At 33.8% G+C, this 27,875-nt stretch overlaps 1 protein-coding gene across 2 annotated transcripts in view; it reads right to left on the reverse strand.

The window, feature by feature from the left end:
- Nucleotides 1–27,875, reverse strand: part of LOC111064613 — a 75,560-nt gene that overhangs the window by 15,113 nt on the left and 32,572 nt on the right. The window contains exon 1 of one of the 2 annotated variants that reach the window (XM_022352366.2): nt 26,919–27,127. The exons of the other annotated variant lie outside the window; for it this stretch is intronic. Coding sequence (XP_022208058.2) covers nt 26,919–26,946 — 28 coding nt within the window. The 5' untranslated portion in view covers nt 26,947–27,127. Of the gene's footprint in view, nt 1–26,918; nt 27,128–27,875 lie in introns of those variants that run through there. 2 annotated transcript variants of the gene reach the window in all.

Below are 27,875 nucleotides of genomic sequence, written 5' to 3' on the forward strand. Positions count from 1 at the left end.
TTTTCTAGAAAAATTTCAAGAGAACTAAAAACACTTCTATAAGCCAGCAGCCATTTTTTCATGAGAGAAACACCTAGAATAAGCACCTAAAGCTCCCAAGCAAAGCATAGGCACCTCATCGATTGCCAACTAATAAAGAATACAAGTTTACAAATTTCATTTATTATACTCAATAAAACTTAATTTTTTAAAGTTATTTTAAATTTATTTATCCTTTATATTGTTTAGAATTATCTGTTAATTCAGAAATAGAACTTTGTTACAGTAGGATGTTCAACACAAGTGTATCTGATAAATTCCCGGTAAAATGTTAAGTCCGCATATCGATTACACCGATATTTGCTATCAAGTTTTATTGATATCGAATTGAAGATTCGATTTTAATTGAGAAAAAATGTAATATTACACTAGTGAATTAGCATTAGTAATAAATAATATTTTCATGACCTGTACTCTACTCTACACTTCCGATGTTGAACGAAATTTCATGATTTTTTTTAACATGAAGGACATGCTCAATGTAGTATTCCATTACTTTGATGAGCTTACAACCCTCGTAGGATCAAGCTACCTAACGTCCCTATCCTTGTCTAATTTATTCTTTTGTTGGAATGAGGCAAGTATAACGGTTTTCAATTAACATGAAAACGATTGAAAAAATTGTGTTTAGAAGCGACCAGCTTAGTTGTGCGGAAGAGCACTTGACTGACGGACTGATGGTGTTTCCGCGTTCTCCTTGTGAAAGGAAACAAAGTGGTAATGTCCATTTGAAGAGACCGCTTTCATTGCTTCCAACATTAACACAAAAGACACGATTACTTTGTCATTCAAAAGACTGGAGACAAGACTTTGTGGAAGACATACTTTCTATTGGCAAGTACTGCTTTCTTCAGGTAACTCGGTCATGTAGAGTTTCTTGAAAGCTATGAAAAAACTAAAACAAGGAGTGAGAAGAAAATTGAAATATGAACAGATATCAACATAAGGAAGAACACAGAACAACAATTTGTTAATTATAATTCAGGAAAATTTATTAAGAAAAGTAGGAGAAAAAAAGCATAATTATTAAGTGAAAGATTTACTCGTCCAAGAATAATCTTCTTCTATAATATAATAAAGGAAAAAATTGGCTCATACACGTACGGGATAGAAAATTGACACAACATCAAGTGAGAACTACTGGACTGATTAACTTTGAATTTCGCATTTAGATTCTTAATTTACCGAGGATGGTTATAGGCCTATTTTAAATTCTTCAAGATTTCAGTGAGTCAAGTTTTACATTGTGGAGCACAGGTTACCTGTTAGTTCACTATATATTTGGGAAAACTAAGAAAAAACAAAGAAATAATAGAGTGGGTAGGTATGAGAAAGAAAATCAATCACGTCGGCAAGAGAATTTTCTCAGTAGGGAATTTCCATTCACATAGATAATAAAAATTAATTAGATTTGAGTTATAATAATCATTGATTTGTTTAGGTAATATTTGAAGAACAGTGCTTAGTAAAAACGGAACTCAAGAAAAATGCACAAAATTTCTAGAATAGAACAATTTTAAAGAGATTGTGAAAGGAAAAAGGAACGAATAGTGGATTCATGAATTTTTTTCGTTATTCAGAGATAAATGCCGTGAGAAACTTAAAAGCGTGAGAAACTTTCGTTCTAAACCAATAACAGGGAAATATTGTTATGAATCATTTATAGTCAAATAGTGCAATCATTTATTTGTTCAGATTAAAGAACTAGAATATTGGAATCGATTGTCATGAATCATTTCTGTTGCTTATTATTTGAGAGTTGAATCAATAAAGAAATGGCGTATTGAAATTGGAAATGAAAGATTTGAATGTTTTGAAGTGGAAGGTTTCTTCTCAACCTGACCACATTTTTCAAAAAGCATTAACAAGGTCTTACGATTTCAAATCATAGAAATATTATTTGAAATTTTCAAAAATATGTCAATAACGTCACGATTACAATTAAGGCGCATCACGTTATTCTCGTTTGATAACGAGAGCTATTGTTTGCGGTGATTTTCTTCCAACAAAATAATTATTTCTATGGTATGGAATTATTAACTAGCTCCTTGATCGTTCCAACCAGATTTATTTACATTTCTGATGAACAATATATACCTGCAAAGTAGGCTACTATTCTTTAAAGTTTCACGCTAATGAAAACGGAGTTTTATCATTCTGGAAAATGGGATAGTAATCAATTTCCCCGCTCCTCGACAAGGTAACTCAAATAATATATTGAGAAAAAAATAGATCTATAAATAAGATGTCATCTTTTTCCATGACGGTACTGAATTTGAGTTTGTTTTAGCTCTGAGAACTTTCAGCTCTGAACTTTTAGCGGGTTGAAAGTTAGTATAGTAATCAAGTTTATCACAAAAGAGTGATCATGCTGTGATATTTGAATTCAGTATTGATGGAATCAAGTGGGAAAACATATTCAGACGGTGAAAATGACTTCTAAAACAGTTCATATCTTCTAATAATTCTAAAAGAGAGCATATTGAAGGAATCGAAGGTGTAAGCACGTTTCAATAGTGATATTTATATTCTCATTGTGATTAAGGTATCGAAATTATATTTTTGATAAAACACGACTATCCTTACATTATATAGGTAATGTATTTCAAGACTATCACCTACCACGATAATGTATACTTCAGATTATAGATGCTGAAGAGAAATCTCTCTAAAACCATTAACCGACATCAGATCTTTATCAATTTTTTCATGAGTTTGTCACTAGATTAGACGAACAATAAGAGTACTATGGATAGTACTACATAGAGTACTCCTACTTATATTTGAAGAGATGTGATTCTTTTAACGGGTTATAACATTCTCGACAATGTTTCTGAATTTCTAGTCTATTCGATGCCGAACCGAATGCTCTTTTTATAACATACTGCAAATCCTATCCAAGAAATATTTCGCTATATCTTGGCATAATAGTAAGTCAATCACTCAATCCATAAATCGAGTGTCGAGGTTATATCAATCTCATCACCTAAGTTATTCAAAGTCAGCCAGGTATAGCGTGAAACTTGTCCAATAATGATACTTAATGTTTTGTTCACTATACGAGAATTTGGATTCTGATTATTCTTTCACAAATTTTAAGCTATTAGCCTGCTAAACACACTTAAAATCATCAAGTTATGATACATTGGTTGGGAATATTTCAATTTGAAAAGAACAATAATTATCATAAGTATAGTAGTGTCTTCTCGTGAAATCCTCTTCACTATTATCCAAGTGACACTTTCAAGACAGTAATGAATGATTGGATTGTGGGATTCACACTCAACCAACATGTAAGTCAAGTTCTTTATGCAATAAAATATTTACCGGATGCGATCCTTATCATCGTGGTTTCCGTAGTAAATGAAGTCAAATGGTCACATAGCTTATGGTTATGTACTATTAGATATTATAAATTAGACGATGTCGCACAATCCCTTATAATATAAACGTTCAACTATAGAAAATGCTTTCAGTATTAATTTTACTTTATTAAAATCTAGTTAACAACAAATTGCATATCAGAAGAATAAACTAATAAATAAAATTCCAGAAGACTTTATTAAGGATAAAATAACGAAAACCAAATTAAGATTGATAAAATCGTGAGTGAAATAAAACTATTATTTTAGAATTGAGAACTGAGTTGCAAGAATCACCAATTTTGGCAATATTAATTATTTATTATTGTGTAAAAATTATAAAACTCAACAATTATTATATTATTTTTCTGTGCATTTATATTTTGTTTATCAAGTACTTGAATTATTGATAAAATTCAACATCCATAGATTATCATCCATCAACAGAATTGTCTCATTTGTACTGCTGTTATTAGATTAAAAAATGTATTTTCCTATAGGTGCCTTGGAAAGTGACCATTTCTGCACTGATTGCAGGCCGCAAAGAATTACTTTTCCGCTCTAGTGCGCAAAGTATTACTTTGAGTACTCTTAATACTTTGCGTATTATTTTGCAGCCATCCCACTCTTAATACTTTGCGTATTATTTTGCAGCCATCCCAATCAGCTGTTGACATTGTTGGCGTGTATTTTGAATGCGAATTTGTTTTATCTATATTTTTTTGATTTTCAAATAAATAAAAATGAGAACTCATTAAATTATACATTTTGAATATTATTAATTATTCATTATTTCAAATAATATTTTTTTTCATTCATAAATTGATTGGTTGAAAAATTAAGATTTACTCAAAATTATTCAAATTTTCAAATTAATTGGATTAATTTAATTTGTTATTTGAATAAATTATCGATTATTAATTTTCAATTGGAGATTGAAAATTAAGTTAAAATAATCAATTATCAAGTTTAAAATAAATTAAAGTTGTTATTAATAACAAAAGTATACAGACAAACATTTGATGGATTTCAGCCATCATTTAACTCATAATCAATCACTTCTCATATTAAATGGTAACTGTAGGAAAAATTTAATGTGAAATACGTGCGCAAAGTTCCTCTGCTGCACTCAAGAAACCATTCCGCACTCGCCTACGGCTCGTGTGTAAACGTTTCTTTCGGTGCAGCAAACTGTCACTTTGCGCACTAGTTGCACAAATAACTATTCTTATTTTTAGAACTCGTGGCTGGAGCTCAATGCTTCTTTTTCCAGTCACGCCAAAAACTATTGTATTTTAATGATTATTTTTATTTGTAAAATTTTTTCATGTATTTGGAAAAATGAATGTTGATATATATTCGTAATATTGATATTATCCACTTCAAGTGTTTTATTACTTGAAATTAAGCTACAACATGTTATCAACTCCCAGTCAGTTAAAAAATGAGTTGCCACATTCAATCACTAACGGGGCAAATATACTATTGTAGCTCGAGTTGCATGACCAAAGACTTTGGATTGGCAGTGATTGATGATTGAAAAAAATGGATTTCCCACACCAATAACTTCTATGAGAAGTGAATTGTAGTATTGTCCATATTCGAAGCTGTATTATGATGGTGGCATAGCTTTCATCACTACTTCTCTTTCCCATTGAGGATTGAGAACAAGTAGGCTAGTACACAATTTGTTAATGTGGTTTTCAAACAATAGTTTCTCTTCTGTCGACCGAAAAATATAAAGACACATGCCGACTTTACCGCAATTCGAATTGTTTTTTTAAGATGAGCTTTTCCTTCGTTGTAAATTTGCGACCAAGTAGTGAGATGTGGCTTGTTAGTATTTCTATTAAGGTTCTAACCCACTTTCACACAATGAATAGGGAAATAATATAAACTGTTCGAAAGTATGTGAGAAGAGATGAATAAAAGGAATCAAATCAGTCATACATTTCGCTGAACGGTCAAGAAATTATCTTCAAACCATTTCTTGATAGAAACTACCAAAAGCAAAGGTTTCCTGTATAACTAGGAGGTGATTGCAATTCAAAAAACCAACCTGGAAAATAAACAATGAAAAAATAATATTATCAATGAGCTTTCACTCATAATATCTCATTATATAAAAATATCATCATCTCAGACCTTAATTCAAAATTCATTTCCGACCTCAACTCTCTACAAAATTTCTTGTTACCCTCTAAATTATACATTGTTGTTACTGCGGGTGAAGATGAAATTCTATTTCTCTCGAAAACACTCTATGGAGGGCATTAATTCAGTCATGTTTCTATTTTTATGAACTCTTAAGAATTTGGAAGATAGCTTTCCAGCATATTAACGAACGTAAGACATAGTTCTCAGTGTCTATCTCAATAGCTGTATGGTCTAATGGCCTAGATTTTGTTGTGACACCAATTTAGGTTTTATTGTCACCTGCAAACGGTGCAATCTACCTGCTGAGAAAGCTTAAAATCTCAATTCTACGATAGAAGGCGATAAATAGATTGTCTATGACATTGTAAAGACTCCTAACACTGTACAGCATAGGCAGGCTACTCGTGTGTTGTGTATGGTATGCCGTACGACGTATACTGCACTAGAAATCAATTCGAGACTCTATAGGATTTCGTTTATTAACTTGATATACTACATAAATCTCCAATTATTAACTTTCCGAACAATCTTCTTCACTCTCACATCTTAAATGAGATCGTATAGTGTTCTGGAACAAACATAATACCGTACATTTATAACGAACCTCTGAATAACGAATTTTTCTTCGTAACTAAATTTGACAGTCTAGAAATCAAACGTATTTAATGGTTTCAACCTCTGTGCTGAGAATTCCTCTCTACAGCGATATTTTTTCAGGATAGCCAGCTTTTTCAAACAGAAGTTCAACCTAATATTAGAAAACGCAACATGTTTCATGAAAGGCTCAACAAACAAGCAATGCTACATCCAAAATTGAGAGAACTTTTGAGTTTATTTTTAAAATATTCATTATTCACTCTCAAATGAACGGTCTCATAAAAAAATAGATAAAACTTAAAATATAGGCTGGAGGACTACCATCATCAAATAATCCTTTTGATGGTTTTGAAATGATATGTATTTCAGTAATGAGGAATTATAATTACTGCAGGCGAAAGAAAGAAGAGAAGCCCAGCAAAATTATTCACATAAAATTATGTATTCTCCACAAAATATAACACACGCATTATCACGAACAATCTTCCAAAATTAAGTTGGCAAGTTCACAATCACAGCAATATTATTGCAACCATCAAGATCTGGACATTCTCACTACCAAACCTGTAAACCTCGTGGTAGGATTCTGCAACAAGAAATACACAATTGCGCAACCAATCAACTGAGTTTTGAGCAATGGGAAAGAAAAATGTTAGAACTGACTTTTTGCTTTCCTTGCCCTATTACAATAGGTAAGGAAAGTATTGCTTTCCAAAAAAAATTAAGGCACCCCAATTTCTCAATTTCTATTGTTATACGTTTCAAGGTCCCCTGAGTCCGAAAAAGTGGTTTTTGGGTCTGTATGTGTGTGTGTGTGTGTGTGTGTGTGTGTGTGTGTGTGTGTGTGTGTGTGTGTGTGGTGTGTGTGTGTGTGTGTGTGTGTGTGTTGTGTGTGTGTGTGTATGTGTGTGTGTGTGTGTGTGTGTGTGTGTGGTGTGTGTGTGGTGTGTGTGTGTGTGTGTGTGTGTGTGTGTGTGTGTGTCTGTGAACACGATAACTCCATTCCTAATTAGAAGAAAAGAGTGTATGTGCGTCTGTGTACACGATATCTCATCTCCCAGTGAACGGAATGACTTGAAATTTGGAACGTAACGTCCTTACACTATAAGGATCCGACACGAACAATTTAGATCAAATGCAATCCAAGATGGCGGCTAAAATGGCGAAAATGTTGTCAAAAACAGGGTTTTACGCGATTTTCTCGAAATCTGCTCCAACGATTTTGATCAAATTCATACCTGGAATAGTCATTGATAAGCTTTATCAACTGCAACAAGTCCCATATCTGTAAAAATTTCAGGAGCTCCGCCTCATCTATGCAAAGTTTGATTTTAGATTCTCAATTATCAGCCTTCATATTCAATGTAAACAAAAAAATTTGAGTTGAAAAGATTGAACATGAAAATATCTGCAATTAATGTCCAGTAACATTTCCAACTAAAATCGAAAATAAGCTTGAAATTCGTGAAAATGTGATTATTAAATTGCAAACTGTTGGCAACTGTTGGTTCTATTAAATCATTCACTACGAAGAGATAGCAGGGCCTCGTGTGTTTCCAGCGTTATTGACCTATCACCAGCTGTCTAAGCTATTCATATCTTTGAATAGTAGACTTGGGATACGCGAGAACACTAGCGTCAGGTGATCAATTATCATAACGGCAAGGAAAGTTGTGTGAGTGCGCCACACCAGATTTTTAAGATCAGGATGGTTTGAAGCAGAATTAGCTGATCAACGGTATTGATCATTGACTAGGCCTACACATAACAGCTTCCACAGATGGTTATTTGTGATGTTCGACCGTAAAAAGTCCAACTGGAATAAAAAATTTATGGAACTTGAAACTGAATCTCTCAACAGAAATACTTTCCATATTAATGCGGAATATATCCTATGCGGTACCGTAACACTGACAGCAGAAGTCGGTAGTGGCAAATCTAGCAGCAGTGACAGCACCAACAGTGATCTTTCAAGTTAGTGATCATTGCAATCACTCAGTGATCACAACACGCAACATTCAATTTCTTTTTCTCAGTGATGATTGGTCCAGTACTTCCTCGCACTAACCGTTTCATTTAACGATTATGCTAGTTCAGATGACTACACAAGTTAGTTTAGAAGCTATCACATTCTATAAACTAACACTAATCATAGGCCTATCGCCTATTCCAGACCCCATGTTCCATGCTTCTGATAAGGCTACTAATCGTAAACGGTAAACTTTCTGATTTGATCATTTTCATTTCGATATCAAATTGGGCTTGATTTCAAATTATAATTATTGCACATTTAATGCTATGAATCCTACAGGTCACAGGGAAATATACCTCATTTACTTGGCCAATCATCGATTACCCTTCAGCAATGCCTAAAAAGAGAGCCTTTTCAAGAGAGGTAAACAGCGCGTAGAGTTCCAAGTCTATTGTTTACACTTGAATAGGTTAAAAGTGTTTAGAACAAGTGATCGTACATCACAATCACAATGACTAATAATAAGAGGCGAATTCAGAAGTTATTCTGAATTACATCTCCTATCCTATGAAACTTGAAAAAACTTCAAATACTAGACACTATAAATGAAAAAACTATTTTTCAAAATTATATATGTAAAATCCAAGTGTTTGTTTCGGGGAAGATTTCAATACAGGTAGAAGGATAAAGATCTTGATATTCCTGTAGAGAGAATAATCTGGAAAAATGATTTTTTCCAGAAAATGACAAGAGGAGCTTATCACAGACCATATGAATAGGTTAGCCTATGGTGGTTTTCAAGTTTTCAACTAAAACTGTATAAGAAAAACTTTCAACTATAGTTAATGTGTGACGTTGGAAAAGCTATAATGAATTTATGAATAAAATTTTATTTTAAGGAGTAGCATATTATCACTCTAATATCCAGTATCGGTTTGAGTGCAATTTTATCACAAAGATGTCTTTGTCCATCAATCCTTGCACAATAATGATATTTTTCGAAAATGTATGTAATGTTTTGAACGATTCATGAAGGGTTTCACAGCCCATAGTTGGATTTTTCAAAATTGTATCAAGTTATCATGTGTTCATAGTTTGTGATGTTTCAACGTTGCGGTTCTCCATAATGCATTTGAGCCCAACAAGCTCTATTGTAATATAGGACACGATGCGAGACGAAGTCATTTTTCTTGTGGGCGACGTCCATTAATTAACCCTGGATTTTATTCGTAGGCAACATCACTTTATAAGAGTCGCTGTTGCCTAGCTGCCTCTAGATGGACTGTTTTATCATCAGTTAAAAGTTCCCGCGACAGCAGCAAAGCAGAACAGGCTTTGAATTTGTACAAAGTGGAACAAAATTCGTGAAGTTGTTACTTTACTCGTGAAAGCAAAATATTACGGTAACATCACGATTATCAACTGTCATTGGTGTAATTGAGATGCCCAATCATGAATATTGTAGAAGTAATTACTTTTTGCAACGACTCATGGCAGGTAGATAGTTTAATAAAAAGAAATCTTGCATTTTCAAAGTTTTGGAAGAAAATCTTGAGCACCAGCCTCTTCAAAATTCAATAACACGATTTTTCAGGATATAATTTTCCCAATACTCTACTAATATAATATTATTCTCTTTAAAAGGCTCTCATTAGCCTATTCAATTTGAGAACTTCTTCCCTAATAAACGATTCCATTATTGCATTATTATAATTATTAGATAACCTTCAATCAAACTGTGTATGGACAAAGTGGCAAGTAACAATATTATTATTAATTTGTTATAATATAATAATAATTATTATTCTCTAAACTCAATAATATTTATTTCTGTCCGAATTTGAAGTAATCGTTTCAATAATCAGCTACTATTTTTTGTACTTTCAACAGTTTTTTTTGAGCTTAAAGTTCAATGTAATACATGATTGAATACGGCTAGGAACTCTTTCAGCTAAACTTAGTTTAAGCATCTTCTTGTTCAAGCATGTGTGTAAACTCCCTTTAAAAAATATTTACTATGAACTGTTTGCCGACCAGTGACTAATAAATTTGAACAAATAAATAACTTGAAGATTTCTTCTTATGTAACACTCATTATGTTACCTAATCCATCAATCAAGTGCCCAGTTATGTGAATCAATCATTGTTGAGAGTCATATGTTATAACAAGCATTTGAGAGCGGAGCATTGGAAATGCATTAATTCATACCGGTACCAGTACATGCGTGCATTGCTTGTGAAAGTATTTCAGCTGCCAAACTCAAAGTAGAATAATATTCGTTTATCTGTATTCTTAATTAGTTTTCAAAATTTCCAATTAAACAAGCATCTCTCTAAGAGTTTTTATTACATGGTGCGTTTTCGCCAATGAAAATAGAATTAAATGATTCAACATCTAATTTGTCAAACCAATGAGAAACAACATAATATTAATGGAATACTTTCTGAGACCTGATTATGTAAGTTATTTGAAGCTATAAGGTTGACAGACTAATGTTAAACTGGAGTTGATATTAGAAACCTATAAGATACATTGGACCATTCAATAATATTGTTCCATCACAACTCACATTTTTCTTATGTCTCATCTGAGTTTCTAATAAATTATTAGTTCATTTAATGTTACCTGTGATTCAATTCTAAATTCCATTATTGTTTTTTCTCTGAAACATGCTTATAGCTTGAAAGCTAGGAGCATACAGTATGAAATTTACTGTTCTCAGTATTCGTGCTTCTGAATCAGTCTGCTTAGTTTCAAAACAACCACTCTATTGACTCCCCTGATCCAAATACGATATGAATAGCTTGATCATTCTATTTAGCTGAGCTTTAAAACAACTTGATTCTAGACTGATGAGAGACTTTACATGCATCGAACCTGTTTTTTTTTATTAAATGCCTTGGGACAGGCTGGAAAATGTTATAGTTTTCACAGACCAGACAGATAGGTTCACGGTATATCGTTTACAGGTACAGATAAATAACAGATTAATATTAAAGTTCACGAATTTTAGGATCAGGTTATTAGATTAGTCTGAATGGAACTGACTCAAAACTGAATTGAATTCACAAGATATATGCACACATTTATGAGTATTGCCCTCATTTGCAATCTCAATGAAACGTGTTTGAACAATTATTATAAATTACTCAACGTTCAGCAATAAGCGTTTTACCTCCACGTTATCATATGCCTATCATGGATTTAATATCAAACTAGATTTAAACCTTCATGTAAACATAGCTTCACCTAGCAATTGCCCAAAGCTATGAGCAGTAATCGACAACTATTAGGAAGATGATCATCATTATAATTCCCCTCATCATGTTCTCTATTGACAGGCTGACCTTCACATTGTGAACGTATAAATTAGGCTCCGAGCAACGACATGGACTTATCCCCTTCTCTGAGGACACAATCAAGACCAAAAGCTGTTATTTCACAATTCAAATGCAAGTTCTTTACGTTCATTCTATTAATATTCATAGAGATTATTCGGAAAAATGAAGAGGAGCAAAGAGTTTTCAAGAGCTAACTAGTTTCTTCACTCTAAAAGCCAAATCTGTTTTGTTTTATCGATAGGCTAGAATAAATCTTATTCAATGAGGAGAAATAGTCAACTAATACATTAACATAATATATATTATCTTCATCTTATTGGAAGACTCAAATGAAGTATTGCTCCCGTAGTACAGACAGATTTTGATATAGTAACACCATTTTCGGCATTTTCTTTTCAATGTTGAGAAATATTAATATTGTATATTTTAATGTCTATGCTCATTATGTGTCATTGATAGTTATATTCGTTATATGAAGTACATTTGACGTACTGTACCCATAATCAAAGTAACAGTTGATTCTACACACCAAGATTTCATTTGAATATCTAGTAGATCTCCGAAATGTTTTTATAGCTATATTTCACAACCTAGTATTTGGTTTTTCTATAAGGAAGTCTCGGCAATTATCAAAAGATAATCAGTTTTTAATTTGCCTGAACGAGACAATGCTGTCTGTTGACATCCGAAATTGGTGACTTTTTTGGACGGTTTTAACGAAACATCTTCAGTGAAAGTTGAAAAGGATGATCTGATGAGGTGAGGTGACTTTATCCTGAGAAATTTATGAAACTGTGACATTCTAAAGTGAAAGTCTAGTGATATAGTGATAGTAGCTAAAAAGTCTAGAACTATAAACATGATTCCAGAAGTGGTTCGTTAGTTATAATGCAGATAACTATATATTAACTACAGATACATTTTTTAACATCAAAAGGTTGAGCTCATTTATATAACTCAAAATCATTTTCTATTAGTTCAATTATGACCGGTGTGTATGAAAAATGACGAGTTTGCTTGAAACATCTTGAAGAGTTATTGAGCTCATAAAAGTATTGTAACTTCAAAAATCATTAAATACTTCTGATAAACGGTAAATTTTGTTATTGATTGAGTTAAATCATATTTCTAACATATCTTATGGGAATGTAAATATACTTCATTGCCTCAAAATCCTATATAGAAACAAAGAACAATCCAATGAAAATATTAATAATATTGAGGCGTTCGGACATGGAGTAATTGGAAATTCATATCACTGAATTTGGACATAAATAGAATCTATGCTCTGGGAAATAACAAGAAATCTCGGAAATTAGAAGGGACAACAGTGTACTACTTCGATTTATTGCCGTTGAGAATTGGAAGAATTCGTTCAGTGTAAAATATCTTGCCCAATAATAGCCTCATTATGAATATTATTATTATTGTCATAGTCCACTGGAAAATTATCCAATAGGCCTGTACAGATCTGTATACAGTAACAGACTGGAAAGAAGACAACTGGGTCGATTAACCCCTTCTACAGCATCAAGAAGCAATAGAATCCACCACCACAACTGTGGGCCGCCTGTGTGGTATCACAGCTGAAATGCAAAATTGGAAGGTGCCCTAGATGTGAATAAGTGTAGTGCTAGCAGTATTATTTCTCACAGACCAACAAGAATCGATAGGCCATAGATCACAAGATCATTGATAACAGAAAACTGTTCATTTTCATGAGTGTGTTACACACCTGAGTGCTAGACTTGTGAGTGCGTGATGGCAGGAGTTGAAATTTCCTGAGTCATCTTATTTTTCAAAACTTGGTAGTTCTAGTTTCTTTTGCTTGAGAAAGCATACGCTATTTGACTACTGCTATTCTACAATACTATATCTTACGGGTATTTTAGTATCATACCTGCTTATTCTATGATAAAAGGTATTGACATTTTTTCCACAGTTTTACTGTAAATTATAAAACTACTCTAATGTCCTGGGCTAGGAAAAAATGTTAATACCTTTCATCATAGAATAAGCAGGTATGATACTGGAATACCCTTAAGATATAGTATTGTAGAATAGCAGTTGTCTAATAGCGTATGCTTTCTTAATATTAAGTGAAATAAAACTAGAACTAAAAAGTTTTGAAAAAAAAGATGACTGAGGAAATTGTTACTAACTTCTGCCATCACGCACTCAAGTCTAGCAACTACAGTACAACATAGCATGTGCCGGAGCTCATACCCATTTTTCGCTATATGTACATACCATACAATACGTTAACTAGAAATGAAGATCAGATCACAAACACTGCATGAGAATACAACATTCGGTTCTTTGGCCTTGAGTATTGAGAAAACAATGGGAATTGCAAACATTAGACACTATCAACAATGATGAGTTCAGCAAGCTTCTATTTACATTTTGATTTTTCATGGCCTCATTGATAACAGAAATAATAATTGTGAAATTATATTGGTGAGGAAGAGTGTCATGATACATTATAATAGTTAGTATTTTGGTGCATATTATCAGTTGAATGGCTTTCGAATTATGTTTTCTACTCGTACATCATACTACAGTAGCATAAAGTAATCACCATCGAAAGGATTTTAAGCCTAATGGCTGAAATTTCCGAAAAAGCTCAACTCTCACACACTTTCTTTCTCTCTCTCTCTCTCTCTCTCACTCTATCCCATTCTCGTGTCTCTATCACTCTTTCTCTCTATCCCTTTCTCGTGTCTCAATGGGAAGGATATCATTTTATATCCTTTCCAGAGAGCCGACAATTATCTGTTCGAACACCGCCGATTTACATTAAGTAGTTACATTATTCGAATTGCATTCAATCTTCATTCCGATTGAAAAAAATTGTACCTGTAAATTCGTTGAATGATTAGCCATCATTTACTGTAAATTTGTATATAAGCCAGAATATATTGTAACTTTCAGGTATAAAGCACTCCAATCTAATCTTTGTCTCTCACACACACTCTCACTCTCTCTTTCTCTCTCAAACTTAATGAATGAACAATGAAACATCTCAAACACATAATCTCGCTCTCCCTCATGTGATCTAATCTTCCAAACTCTTTCCTCTGGGTTGGAAAAAGTTAGAGATGTGTTTTAATCAATCGTATAGTCTGATTTTCATATAAATACTAGTTTTTCATACTTTTCGCTCGATTGACGCTGCAACTGGAAATTGGCCTGCCCACGCAAAAAGACATTTTCAAATTCTCGCTAATTCTCCAAATTTTAATACCTACCTGTTTCTAAAGGTGATACGTAGAAACAAGCGTTAATAATAATCATCGTTGTCATGGTCTACTAACACTTCTTCTACCTATTGGCTTGTAGAATAGGGCATTTGATGGCGTTAATAATCACTTCGAATTGGATAAGATGGCCAATCAATAGTAAATGTTTCAAGAAAACAACACTATGGCCCGGTTGCACACAAACCGGTAAAATTTTAACCGTGATCAATTTCAAGAGAACCAATCAGAGAACGGTTTTTTAAAAGACGGCTCTCCTGGAATTAATCACGGTTAGAATTTAACCGGATTTTGTGAAACCGGCACTTAGTGATAAAGCTCCGGACCACATAGCTCTCACCCAGTATTCTTATTGACTACATCTATGGGATATATATGGGAAATCTACATATATGAGAAATAATCCACTTGAAAAAGATTTAGTCGATAGTAGCCTTTAATCTTGTCTTATGGGGCGTTATGGGGAATATGGGGCGTTCGTCAATTTTCACAGTGATAAGGATAACTGAGTTTACCTTGAAAATAGATATTGAAATCTGAGTATTCACATCAGGGCTGTACAAAAATCAGAAAAATTTTATCTGAGGGATGTATTGTGTGAACTTTGGATGAAAGTGTTGAGAAGTCTAACCCAATGGGGGAATTGAGCTAGACTCCCAACGCATACAAGAGGAGATAATGTATCAAGTGAATGAAGCATGGTTGAGTAGCAGCTGCTGCATTAATTGAAAAATAAACATCCTTAACAGCTTAGCTCATACAGGCTCCAGCACACTTTGTTCCACATTGGATGATGTTGAATCTTCCAATGAACGTTGAGGCTACTTTCTCTTGTCTATACATCTAGTTTCCTTATTCGTGTCCATTGATTGAACGTAATAATACACTGTAGCAAGCTACTTCCTTCCTTCCTATCATTCTCCTTTCATGTGTTGAACAAGTATTATATAACACCAGACAGCGATTATCAATAAACAACCAATCAGTAGGTTAGACTTGAGCTGGTACCTGAGACGATAAATCACATATCAATACAATGGAACAGCATACAGCATGCCTACATCTTATTCAGAGTTTCATAGATAAATCGTCTGAATCGTGGATAATAAGACTAGTATTTTCTTCATTATTATAGTGACAGCAAATACAAGGATGATTGAACTTTTTCATAATAGAAATTGAAAAATACATACAAAAAAATAATGAAAATAGTTACCAAACTGATTATCAGATTATGATATACCATCCTAGAGCCTGATGCTATAAAGATCAACAATATTGATTCACATACTTATTATTGAATATGTTATTCATGACATGTATGCTAACATGCCAACAATTAAAATCTATCATCTGTCGATTTTCTGATAACATTTTTCATCAATTTGAATAGGCGATTCTGTAACTGTGGGAGGTGAAAAGAAAGAGGTAATGGAATAGAAGAGATAATGGTACCATAGAAAGGGTGCTCAACATATTTTCAATTCTCAGACAGTCCCATAATCTTACTTGTCCATTATCTCTAAGCATCTCTAATCATTATATTTTTAAATTCTCAATCATGGATCGAATAGAAAATAGTTCGATCTCCGTCTGAGATAAAACCTGCTAACCCTACTACATTGCGAAAGAAAGTGTAGAAATTATGTTGAAATATGAATTTCTATTAAAAAATTTAATGAAAATGATGTTGACGTAGGAGTCCCGAGTCAGACACATCCTGTGAATTATCTGTTTTCCTTCCGTCATGTGCCAGAATTATTCTTGATATCAAGAACTGTTGGTAGGCCTGCTGAAAAATGAATAAAAACTGAACAAATAATGGACTTCTGAATTTCAAAATCGGCGAGATGACCTCCTTTTGGCAACAATATACAGAGTGTCTCACGAATTGAACTTTCATGTTGAAACTCAAAATTTTCAACTTTCATGAGCGCTTAAAGTTGGAAAAGCCGTCGTGTTCAAAGCAAAATTTCATTCAGTTTGAACTCTCATAAAAAGTTCAAAAACGTCAGACAAATGATCAAATTAATAAAATATGAATCATATTGGAAATATCTTTTTTCAACCATATCCTTAAAATTAATTTTTGACTGATAGTTTTATAGTTTTTAAAAATGTCGAAAAAATTTATATATCTCGATGTCGATATAAGAAAATTTAAATTAACATTTTTTGTAGCAAATTTAATGTAGAATCTATGGTCTTTACACCTTTCGTGGGACACTCTGTATATGAAACTATATGAGAATGCTTGAAATCAAAACATAGGTTTTTGAAAAATCTTTTAAAAACATTAAAAATCTTCTCATTTTTTCTTGATAAAAATTTTAAGTTTATGAAAGCATTATCCAATTATGCGTTATGATCACATTCATGAGATTTACAGACCTTAATGATTGTTACTCTGCAAAGAAAGACTGATAAAGAATGTTTCTTCCTGATAGGTAACCCCAGGCTTGTCCGGCAAGATGTCCCCAGGCTCCGTATAATTATGACATGGATGATGAAAAAAGATAAATGGTCCTATAGTTGCAGGCGAAGTCTAAACCACCGGGAAGTGATTTTACTAGTCTCAAGCAGTAGCCCACCTTTTCTTCCAACGGGAGTACCAAGAGACTAGATAGATAATGAAAACCACTAAATCAATTACTCTCTTCTCAAATACTGAGAAATCAAATCTTAATGAAAATCGTCTCGACTTGAATAATTGGGTGAACTTAATAAAAGGCCCGATTTTTGTCAGAATTGCTTAGTTTCATAGCTAGTGGATTAGGCCTACTTGTAGCCTACAAAGAATATTTGTTGACACTCAAAAAATGCATAGTAGGTGATGGGGATTTACTGATCTATTAATATCCCATTCACCACAACCACTCTCCCGAGTGGCGAAGAGGGAATTTTGAATGTCGCCAGCCGTAACTTTATTTTGACGAGTGAGTGGAGTGGCCCACACGCTGAGATCGGCCGCTGCTTCAAAATAGAATAAACATCACCTACTTGGTAAAAATCATTCATTTTCAAGATATGGTTACTTACGATTCGCTGAATCCTTTTCTGTCAATGAAATATAAATACTATTAAATCTGGAGGTTGGGATTAGGACCTCCTATAAACTTCCTTCCTAGTACCATGGAGAAACGGAATACTAGAGAAACGATTTTCGTTTGTCTCTGCTAGTATATAGAAAGTCCTGCTGGAATTAAATGGAAAAGTGTGTGATAAAACTCATCAATAGATCAATATCCCAATATATAACCGATATATTTCATACGAGGACATACATAGAACTTACATACGTTTCACAACGTTCGATTTATCAAGAAGACCAATTTGACCATACTAAGTCGCTGTCGTAAACTGTGGTTCAGTACAAAGTATCGTACTCAAATACTGTGAAAATTCTCCAAGTCGAATAAAATATTCAACGCTGATTGCTGAGCCTTGTACGAAATTCTAAGCTACATAATAGAGTTGATGTTGCGCAAATAAGATGGTTTATTTACTATTAAAATTGTGCCATCGTTGTTAACAACTTGTGTGTAAATAGAAAGGTACTTGCAGATAAACTACGACGAGGAAACGATTATGACTGTTGACAGAAAAGTTTTACGAACGATTACGCCATCAACATAATACAACAGTAAAGGTGCCCGTGTCGTTAACCTTCGCCTTGCTAGAATAACTTGTAAATCTGCTACTCTCAGAGAGAAAGCTAAAAAGTTAGGAGGACTTCTCTTGATGTAACAGCCTGACACAAAACCGAAACCATGTTGGAGCCTTTTTTGAGAACCGCTATCTCTACTTACGTTATGTTCAGGTGAGTGAGTTTTACACTTACAAGTTGGCAACGAGTAATATTTTTAAAAATGATACCTATCTATTCAAATATAATAGTCCACGCTGATTGCCTAGCCTTTTTATTGCAATGACTAATAATATTTATAAAAAGTAATAATAGATTAAACTAGCAGGAAATTACTGCTGTGAAATTCATTGGAATAGCCTACTGGTTCATGGAAACACGTGAAGAAAATTACATTCACAAGTAAAAAAATCAGTGATCTATGGTTTGTGGTGTCCCTTTACATTCCACTTCCATGTGTGTAGGCCTATAGTTCAGATATCAGGATACTCTGAGTTTTTCCAATCAAATTTATTGAGGGTTGGAGTTCTATTTCGAATTTGGAGTGAATTAGTGAGTTCAATACCGTATACGATTTCTATCAAAGTTAGGTACTAATTATTTCATCAAGTCATAGGATGATGATTAATGATAAGTAATTAATTTGGATCTAAAAATGGACTACGTTATTAAAGTTAGCTATGATAATTAACTTCATACATTCATTCTTTAAAACTTTTACCCACTAGCACTACCGTATGTACAGTATACTGCAAAGATGTTTACTAAATGTTCAATAACAATAGGTACTGATTCTCAATGCAAGGAAAGTTTGAAAGCGATCTTAGGAGAAAAGATTATAGATTATGCATTATGGCATGCAGGGATTGTTATAAGCCAAGTTATACAAGAACATCAGATATTTAGTTATACGGCGATCTCGACAAAAATCACCAGCTATTTACATTTTTCAAATATAACTTATTATGTATCATTCAATGGTGGATTCAGATGAGTAGTTTGCCAAAAATTCACTTCATTATCATTCATACACGGTAACACGATAACCTATACCACAAAATGTATATCTATATATTGTTTATGTATGGAAATGTGGCGTATAAAATGTATATAGGCATAATGTACTATGTACTCTACCATCGAATGTATTAATGTATACTACAATGCATTGCGGTGGCGGTATCTTCAGTCGTTTGCCTTGACTGTAGGAGCAATGGGTGATGTCACGTTCCAATGTGAGGTAAATCTTAATGACTCACAAAACAGCACCACTGTGTCATCCATTGTAATTTTTTACGTAGCTATAGATTTTTAGTTTTCCTTCACAATACGACAGTGACAAGGGACCTATGATATCACAGGTTAGTGTTATTTCGTGTTTTGAAATCACTTCAAACTATGCTTTTCAACAACCTACGTTAGATGAGGTTATTATTATTAGCGTATGGCTTTCAATGGTGGGGAGAACCAAGGGTAGTTCCACCTCGCCGTATATAGTCCAAAGTTCACTAATGGGAAACATTGGGAAACTGGACACTAAGGTTAAAGTGAGCACAATACTTTAAATGTACATTTTTCACTTCAAAACAGAGTACTTTCTCATGTTAAAAAGTCCAAACATATACAAACAGATGAGGTAGCCTGGGTTTCTCTTGAAGAAATTCGTCAACTGGTGTTGATATAATGATTACTCGTACCTTTTTTTTACTAAGCACAATATTATTACATAGTAACTCATTTCATTCTATTTATTTTTATATCAATTCATTTCAATTGTTATCTATATAATAAGAGAGAGTGGGGTTGTGTTTGTTCGTGTGGTCGTTTGTTCGCTTCAAAACATGTCAAGTTGTGGATTGCATACCGGAAAAACGGGAATGATTTAGACCTCCGAATTTTGCACATAGATTCTGAAAATATCAATCTCGTGCACCTCATCATCATCGTCATGGATTAGGCTTTTCAAGCCTGTTCCGGCGTCCATCTCTTCCTCGGTCTACTAATACTTCTTCTGCCTATTGGCTTGTGGAGTAGGGCATTCAATGGGAAACGATCTTCAGACATTCTAAGGACATGATCTGACCACTTATTTCTATATGTTTTTATCAAACTCAACACTGGTTGGACATCACATTCTCTTCTTATATTTTCATTCCGAATCCGATCCTCTCTTATGCATCCTTTGACTTGTCTAAGGAATCGCATCTCTGCTGACTGTATTCTTGATTCAAGCTTCCTTGTCAGCACCCATGCTTCACTTCCGTAAGTCAAAGTGGGTATCGCCATAGCTCTATAGAATTTGATCAAGGTGTTCTTCCGGGCTCTACTTTTAAGGAATCGAGTGATTGCTCCGCATACCAGGTTGAATCTCGTGCACCTGGAAGCCCAAATTTTAATCTTCCTTCTAGATTTTTCATAATTAATGTTCAAATTTCATTTATCGGACATACTATTTCATACGGCAAATTCACATTCAAATCATATGATAGAAATTTAAGAAAAAGCAGCTGTTCCATTATTGCCTTCTACACGATTCCACTTTACCTTGATAATATTGTTTTGATAATAATTGATACATATTTTTAATATTATTATTATTATTATTAATAATAATAATAATAATCTATATATATATATAAAAGCGGAATGGCACTCACTCACTCACTCACTCACTCGCAGAACTAAAAATCTACCGGACCAAAAACGTTCAAATTTGGTAGGTATGTTCAGTTGGCCCTTTAGAGGCGCACTAAGAAATCTTTTGGCAATATTTTAACTCTCTAAGGGTGGTTTTTAAGGGTTTAAAGTTCGTCTTTTAGCATGTATATTCTTCTTATTCTCTTAATTATAATTGAAAAATGTCCATACCATATGTTAATATAGAACTATAATCTAGAGAGAGTGCCTCTTCGAAACAGTTGTTAACTGGTAACTAAATTAATAATTTTGTCAGGTTGGCATTAAGTTGAGTTGACTTTGTTAGGTTGGCATCAAGTTGAAGATTGAAATGCATTTATCGCGGAAAAATTAATTGGGCACTGCTACTTCAATCAGAGCTATTCCTGAGAATATTATATTACTAGCCGTCAGGCTCGCTTCGCTCGCCATATCCGTTTAGCCAGACTTTTAGTCTGGACCCCAGACTGGATCGTCCTAACATATGATGAAAATGCTCAAATGAAAAATGCAGGCGAGCGAAGCGAGCCTCTGATCTCATTCTTGGACGATCCAGTCGGGGGTCCATGGGGCGGAGCCCCCTGGCTAGACGGATATGGCGAGCGAAGCGTGCCTGACGGCTAGTAATATTATAAAAGTATTGTTTTGATAATAAATAATATTTTTATTTTCACAAACTCTGTATAATAATGGTGAATGTGAAACAGCTGCATCAAAGAAATTATCTCAAAAACATAGTTTCGAAACTTCGTTTTCCTGATGCAATGTATAGGCCTACACGTGGCATGGATTATTAATTTTTCAGCTGGAACAGTTTTTTGAGACAAAGTTCTAAATAAACGTCTACAGTTTTATCAATTCTGTATCGGCAATATGTATAAGCATGCAGTTAATATGGCTTTGAATAAAGGTGTTGATATTTTTACATAAATAAATTATTTTCTTCCATTTTTATTTAATTACAATCCCAAAATTATTCGACCCTGATAGAATGATTGACTCACTGGACAGTCAGTCGAAAATTTTAATATTGAAATGAGGGGTATTTTGGCAAGCTGAACAAAAAAATAAGATCCTATGCACCTTTTCGATATTTCTTCAAATGAAAAATGAGTTTTTTGGGTTGTCAAAACTCCCCCTGAAATGGAAACTATTCAACTTATCCTATCTTTTATTAAAATAACAATGACTTCTGTGTTGAATAACATGTTTCTTGCCAAATACAATCGAACTCTTTGTGAATTCAGATAATATGACCTACACTGTAGATTTATATAATTCTATCAATTAAATACATGGAAATTTCAATCAGTATATGGGTAGTTGATGAAATCGATTATCAATAAAAAAAGCTCAATTTTAACAGTACAGAATTAGTTGAATGAATTTTCGTTGTACTGAGTTCTTGGTCAACAATATTTTAATATTGGAGTTATTTTATTTGGATTGGTAAATATTTATCAGGTCCTATCAATTTATCATTCGTAACAATGAATTGTTTAAAACATGAATTTATTAAAATAAAAAAGGCCCATATACTTCTGTATTCATGTTCGCATGTTTACACTTGTGATGGATAGCCAAAATTGTAGAGCAAACAGCACGGCGAATTGTAATGGAGTGCTCAGATTGGCTGAAAAGTTCAGCGTTTGGAGTACGGTACGGTACGGTGAATGTTTAATAGCTGATTTTTAACGTCATGAAACGTGCTCATGTTCGTTGAAAGGCGCGATGTTCGGCGGAATGCACGGTTTGCTGCGCGGTTCGAGGTTCGGTTCAGCATGTGTGGTCGCACCTTTAGATGTCACAGGACATTTATACAGATCACGGGTCAAAGCAACATGATAATCTATACTGTAATAAAGGAAAGAACTGACTCATACACGTACGGAATAGGAAAATTATGTTTGACACATAATCACGTCTTAACTACTGGACTGATTAACTTGTAATTTGTGCATATCGATTCTTAATTAACTGAGGATGGTTATAGGCCTATTTTCGATTCTTCAAGATTTGATCACATCAAGTTTTCAGTTTGTCAAGTTTTCAATTTGTCATGCTCCCAGTTGTTGTATGGAAGCAGCTGAACAATTTTTTTTAAAGGGAAATTAGAAGATAGGTATGATTGGGAATCCTATTCAAATAATAAAAACAGGCTTTCCGTTGCATCCAAATTTCATCCACCATTTTTGAATCGCCATTTTGAATTCAACTTCATTTTTTGAATTGGAAGGTGATCATATGATACATGATTTCGATACAGGATTTCAAGAGAAAATATGGTGAATGTATGGTGAAAACCGCACATCGATATCTCAAACCTTTCAAAAGTTATTCTAATTCAAAGATACTGATATATAATCCATCTAACATCTTCTATAACTATACTATATTAATGAAGGAAAGAACTGGCTTATACACGTATACACGTGTAAAGGATAGGAAAACTATGTTTGACGCATCATCACGTCTGAACTACTGGACTGATTAACTTTTGACCTACATGATGTTTTCTTGGTCTACATTCCAACGGATTATTGCAAGGCATTTTCTATACGGTACCTATGCTTTGCAATTCTAACTCTATAATTTGGTCTACATATTATAGTATTCAAGGATAAGGAAATAGAGAGACATTATCTTCTAAATATACATTCAGAATATTCAAAGGAAAACATCAGTCTGCTGTGTACATTCACATGATATAATAAGCATCTCGATTGCAGTCTGATCCTCCGCACCTTCCATTCCGTACTTATTGTAAAACAGGTTTACTCAACATGACGATCAAGGAAAGATCGGCAAAGTGAATCCAAAGGAATAAATGACGAAAGAGAGACCTTCATTAAGACTAACAATATTCACTGGCAAGAGTTTATTGCATTGGACAGTAGTTTAGTGGCAAAGTCTGAATATATGACACATTGGTAGCCTAACTTATCAAGGACTCTTCAGTGTCCACTGTCCGGAATATCCCTTTTATCAAAACATTTATGATTCAAAACTAATTCTTGTCTACTTCTGTAAAACTCAATTGAATAGAGATGAAAGCGATAAAAAACTTATAGACCTAAAAGGAAGGTTTTTCTTCATTTTATTAAACGTGATTCACATGCTAGCCGGCAGCAGTGCTGATAAGTTTGATTACCCAACAATGATCTCTGTTTTTGAAAGCAAATTCATGGATAATGCATTTGAAGTGGGAAGAGCGAATTTTATATATATAGTGTAGTATATGAAAAGAGAATCCGGTGGTCTCGCCAGTCCTCCATAAAACGGAAATTCCTCCTCTATTTAAAAGTCATCTCCACACAAGACGTTTAATTTTTAAAAACTCCAAACCACCAAATCGAACATCCAAACTACTAAAAGCGGACATCTTTGTGTTTTTCTGTGATGACTACCGGTACGGCTATAATACTCGTATCATGTATTAATCAATATCTATATAGGCTACTCTACTCCATGATTGAAAATTTCAGATTTTTGGCAATTCAGACAATTTATGTCTTCAGGTTGGCAAATGCCACTCCTAAATCACAATCTCAAACCTCTTGGATTCGTATAGGTTACTACGAATTTCGTTTATAAAATGTCATGCTTAAACTTGGTTATATTCAGAGGCCATTCTATTCATTTAGATGCATTTTGTTCTACAGTAATCATAGCATGAGTCGCGATCGCGAACGCTTTTCGAATAGACTATAATATAAGGTGTAGAATATCAACGACGAGCGCTGCGGGCCAGTGACAAAGGCAGGAATTCTGTATGAGGAGACAACACCGGTTAGTAGGTATGCAACACCACCCTACCAAACAATCTCTTGACCCTTGACTAATTGAGTCTTGGCCGCTTGAAAGTCGAGGAGTAACCGCGCAGAGGTTTCTTCCCGCGAAACAACTGTGTCACTTCAAATGAACCGATTGAAATGACAATGATCAAAATTAAAAAATCTGGTGTGGTACACTCACACAACTTTCCTTGCTCATATTTGAAACTACGATCACACTTCTGTATATGTGTATATATAATTGTTTTCAAAGTACTTTTTCTTTGTGTGAATAATTGTGAAATTCGATGATTTTTTCAGTCGTCATTTTTTTTAAGTCGTCAAAACAGCTGTTCTACAGATGAAATATCTCGACTATGTGTTCTTTTTATGAACTGCGCTACCTACCTACCTCATGCACGAGAAGGAGGTTACTAAGTCCATTTCCCAAGAATGGGGTGGACCCCCCATTGTTTTCCCAATAGGAGACTCATGCCAGTTGATAGAGCTGATAAATAACTAACTATACAGGGTATGAATTTGAAAAAAAATCGGTCAAGTTATTTTTTTATAAAATCGTGAAAAACATGGTTTTTTAGTAATTATCCGCCATTTTCCTCGAGAATATTACGGAGCTCCTGAGATTTTCCCAGAAATGAGACTCATGCCAGTTGATAGGGCTTATAAATAGCTATCCATGATATAAATTTGAAGGAAATCGTTAGAGCCGTTTTCGAGAAAACCGTGAAAAACATGGATTTTTAGTCATTATCCGCCATTTTTCTCAAGAATATTACGGAGCTCCTGAAATTTTCCCAGAAATGAGACTCATGTCAGTTGATAGGGCTTATAAATAGCTTTCCATGGTATGAATTTGAAGAAAATCGTTAGAGCCGTTTTCGAGAAAAACGTGAAAAACATATTTAAAAACAACTTTGAAAAAACTTATTTGTTCCTGAAAATTGTTTTATCTTAACAGGTGACGTCTCCCTTATTGTTCATCGGAATGAGTTCGATTTGATGTTCCATTGTAGATAATTGATGAGTGGAGGTTCTTATATTATACAGATTCCTTTTTTCTAAATCAGTAGATTTCATAGGAGAGCATTACTGTTGTCTTTTGTTTTGTTTACATTTTCCACCGCCTTCCAAAATAAATAATAGTTGTGATTTAAGTTATGCCAGTATAAAAGTATAGAGGAAAATATATGTCTTCATGATTTAATTGTACGTTTCCATGAATTACACTCAGTATTCTGGTGCCTGGTTTATCATACTTCTACATACCTTACATCAATTTATCATCGGTGCTGCGTTAGAAAATGAATGAAGCTATCTGCTTTCTCTAATAACATATAAGGATCACAAACCCCATTTTTTCAACAGATACTGACCTCAAAAACGGCTCTAACGATTTTCTTCAAATTCATACCATGGATAGCTATTCATAAGTCCTATCAACTGATATGAGTCTTATTTCTGGGAAAATTGCAGGAGCTCCGTAATATTCTTGAGCAAAATGGCGGATGATAACTAAAAAACCATTTTTTCACGATTTTCTCAAAAATGACGACCGATTCTTTTGAAATTGGTGTATACCGTTGGAAATGTAATAAATAAATAAATAGAGGCTGGAGTCGTCCGTTCGAGGGTTTGTTTGTTTGTAAGATCGACGATATCTTCTGAATGCTTTTATGAATAAACATCCACATTTAAAAACAATCATATTCTTCAACCATTATACAGATTCAGTTTGTTGGCAGAAAAAATTGACTCACCACTCCGTCCTTTTTGAGGAAGATATAGGCCTAACAGGACAATATTGAAAAAGCATAGCCTGAGAGCAATTAATTTTCCAGTAATTTATCCTCATAAATCAGCTGTAATCTGTATTATTAATTGAATGCAATCTTCAATTGAAAAATTAATATGCAAATTGAATCATTTCTATTGGTTTTCTACTAGTACAATGAGAAATCTGACAGAATACCAGCGGCATTATAAGCTAGCACTTCAGCCAAAGGGCTCCCCATGAATACACCTAGGTCTATATTAGTTGATAATAATAAATTGATAGTAGTAATTTTCATTTACCTGCAATCACGTCCAAGTTCATATTCATATCCTTGTAACACAACACAAAACATTAAAACATATCTTAAAGTATTTAAGATTTTAAAAAGTTCAATGCGAAAAAACAACCAGCGCCGAAAGTAATACCGAGGAACGACAAAATACGGTACAGCACCGTACAGCGCGGAACTGTCTCTGATCCTGCGTCGCGCCTTCTACTGAAAACTGAACTACAAACTTTGGCTGGGAGACCCATAGAGAGCAAAGCAACAGCTGATAAGATATATAGATTGAATGACTGAGTGGAGTATTGCTGAATATAGATATAACAGTACATCAACATCACTGGTTGAGATTCTTTCCGCTAGGTAGCAGCTGCGTACGGTACCTCAGTCAAGGTCTATAAAATACAGGTCATGAAACTCATGTTCCAAACCATTCACGGTCTCAGACAGCACCGTATCGCGCATGCGTTAGTAACGGTTTTTTCCCGTTTCATTCAGTCAGATCTTTGAATGTAACTGGAGCCGTCATTCCATTTTGATGAGGATATTATTATCCAATGATGATTTATCATTAAATTCGATATAATAATCAATATATTATCATCATTTCATTCAATAAAAGAAAGAGTACTTTTCAATAATATAATTAATGAAATATAACGTTGAAAAACTTATTTGTTCCTGAAAATTGTTTTATCTTAACAGGTGACGTCTCCCTTATTGTTCATCGGAATGAGCTCGATTTGATGTTCCATTGTAGATAATTGATGAGTGGAGGTTCTTATATTATACAGATTCCTTTTTTCTAAATCAGTAGATTTCATAGGAGAGCATTACTGTTGTCTTTTGTTTTGTTTACATTTTCCACCGCCTTCCAAAATAAATAATAGTTGTGATTTAAGTTATGCCAGTATAAAAGTATAGAGGAAAATATATGTCTTCATGATTTAATTATACGTTTCCATGAATTACA

The sequence above is a fragment of the Nilaparvata lugens genome, chromosome 1 (assembly GCF_014356525.2).
Source record: "Nilaparvata lugens isolate BPH chromosome 1, ASM1435652v1, whole genome shotgun sequence".
Classification (NCBI taxonomy): domain Eukaryota; kingdom Metazoa; phylum Arthropoda; class Insecta; order Hemiptera; family Delphacidae; genus Nilaparvata; species Nilaparvata lugens.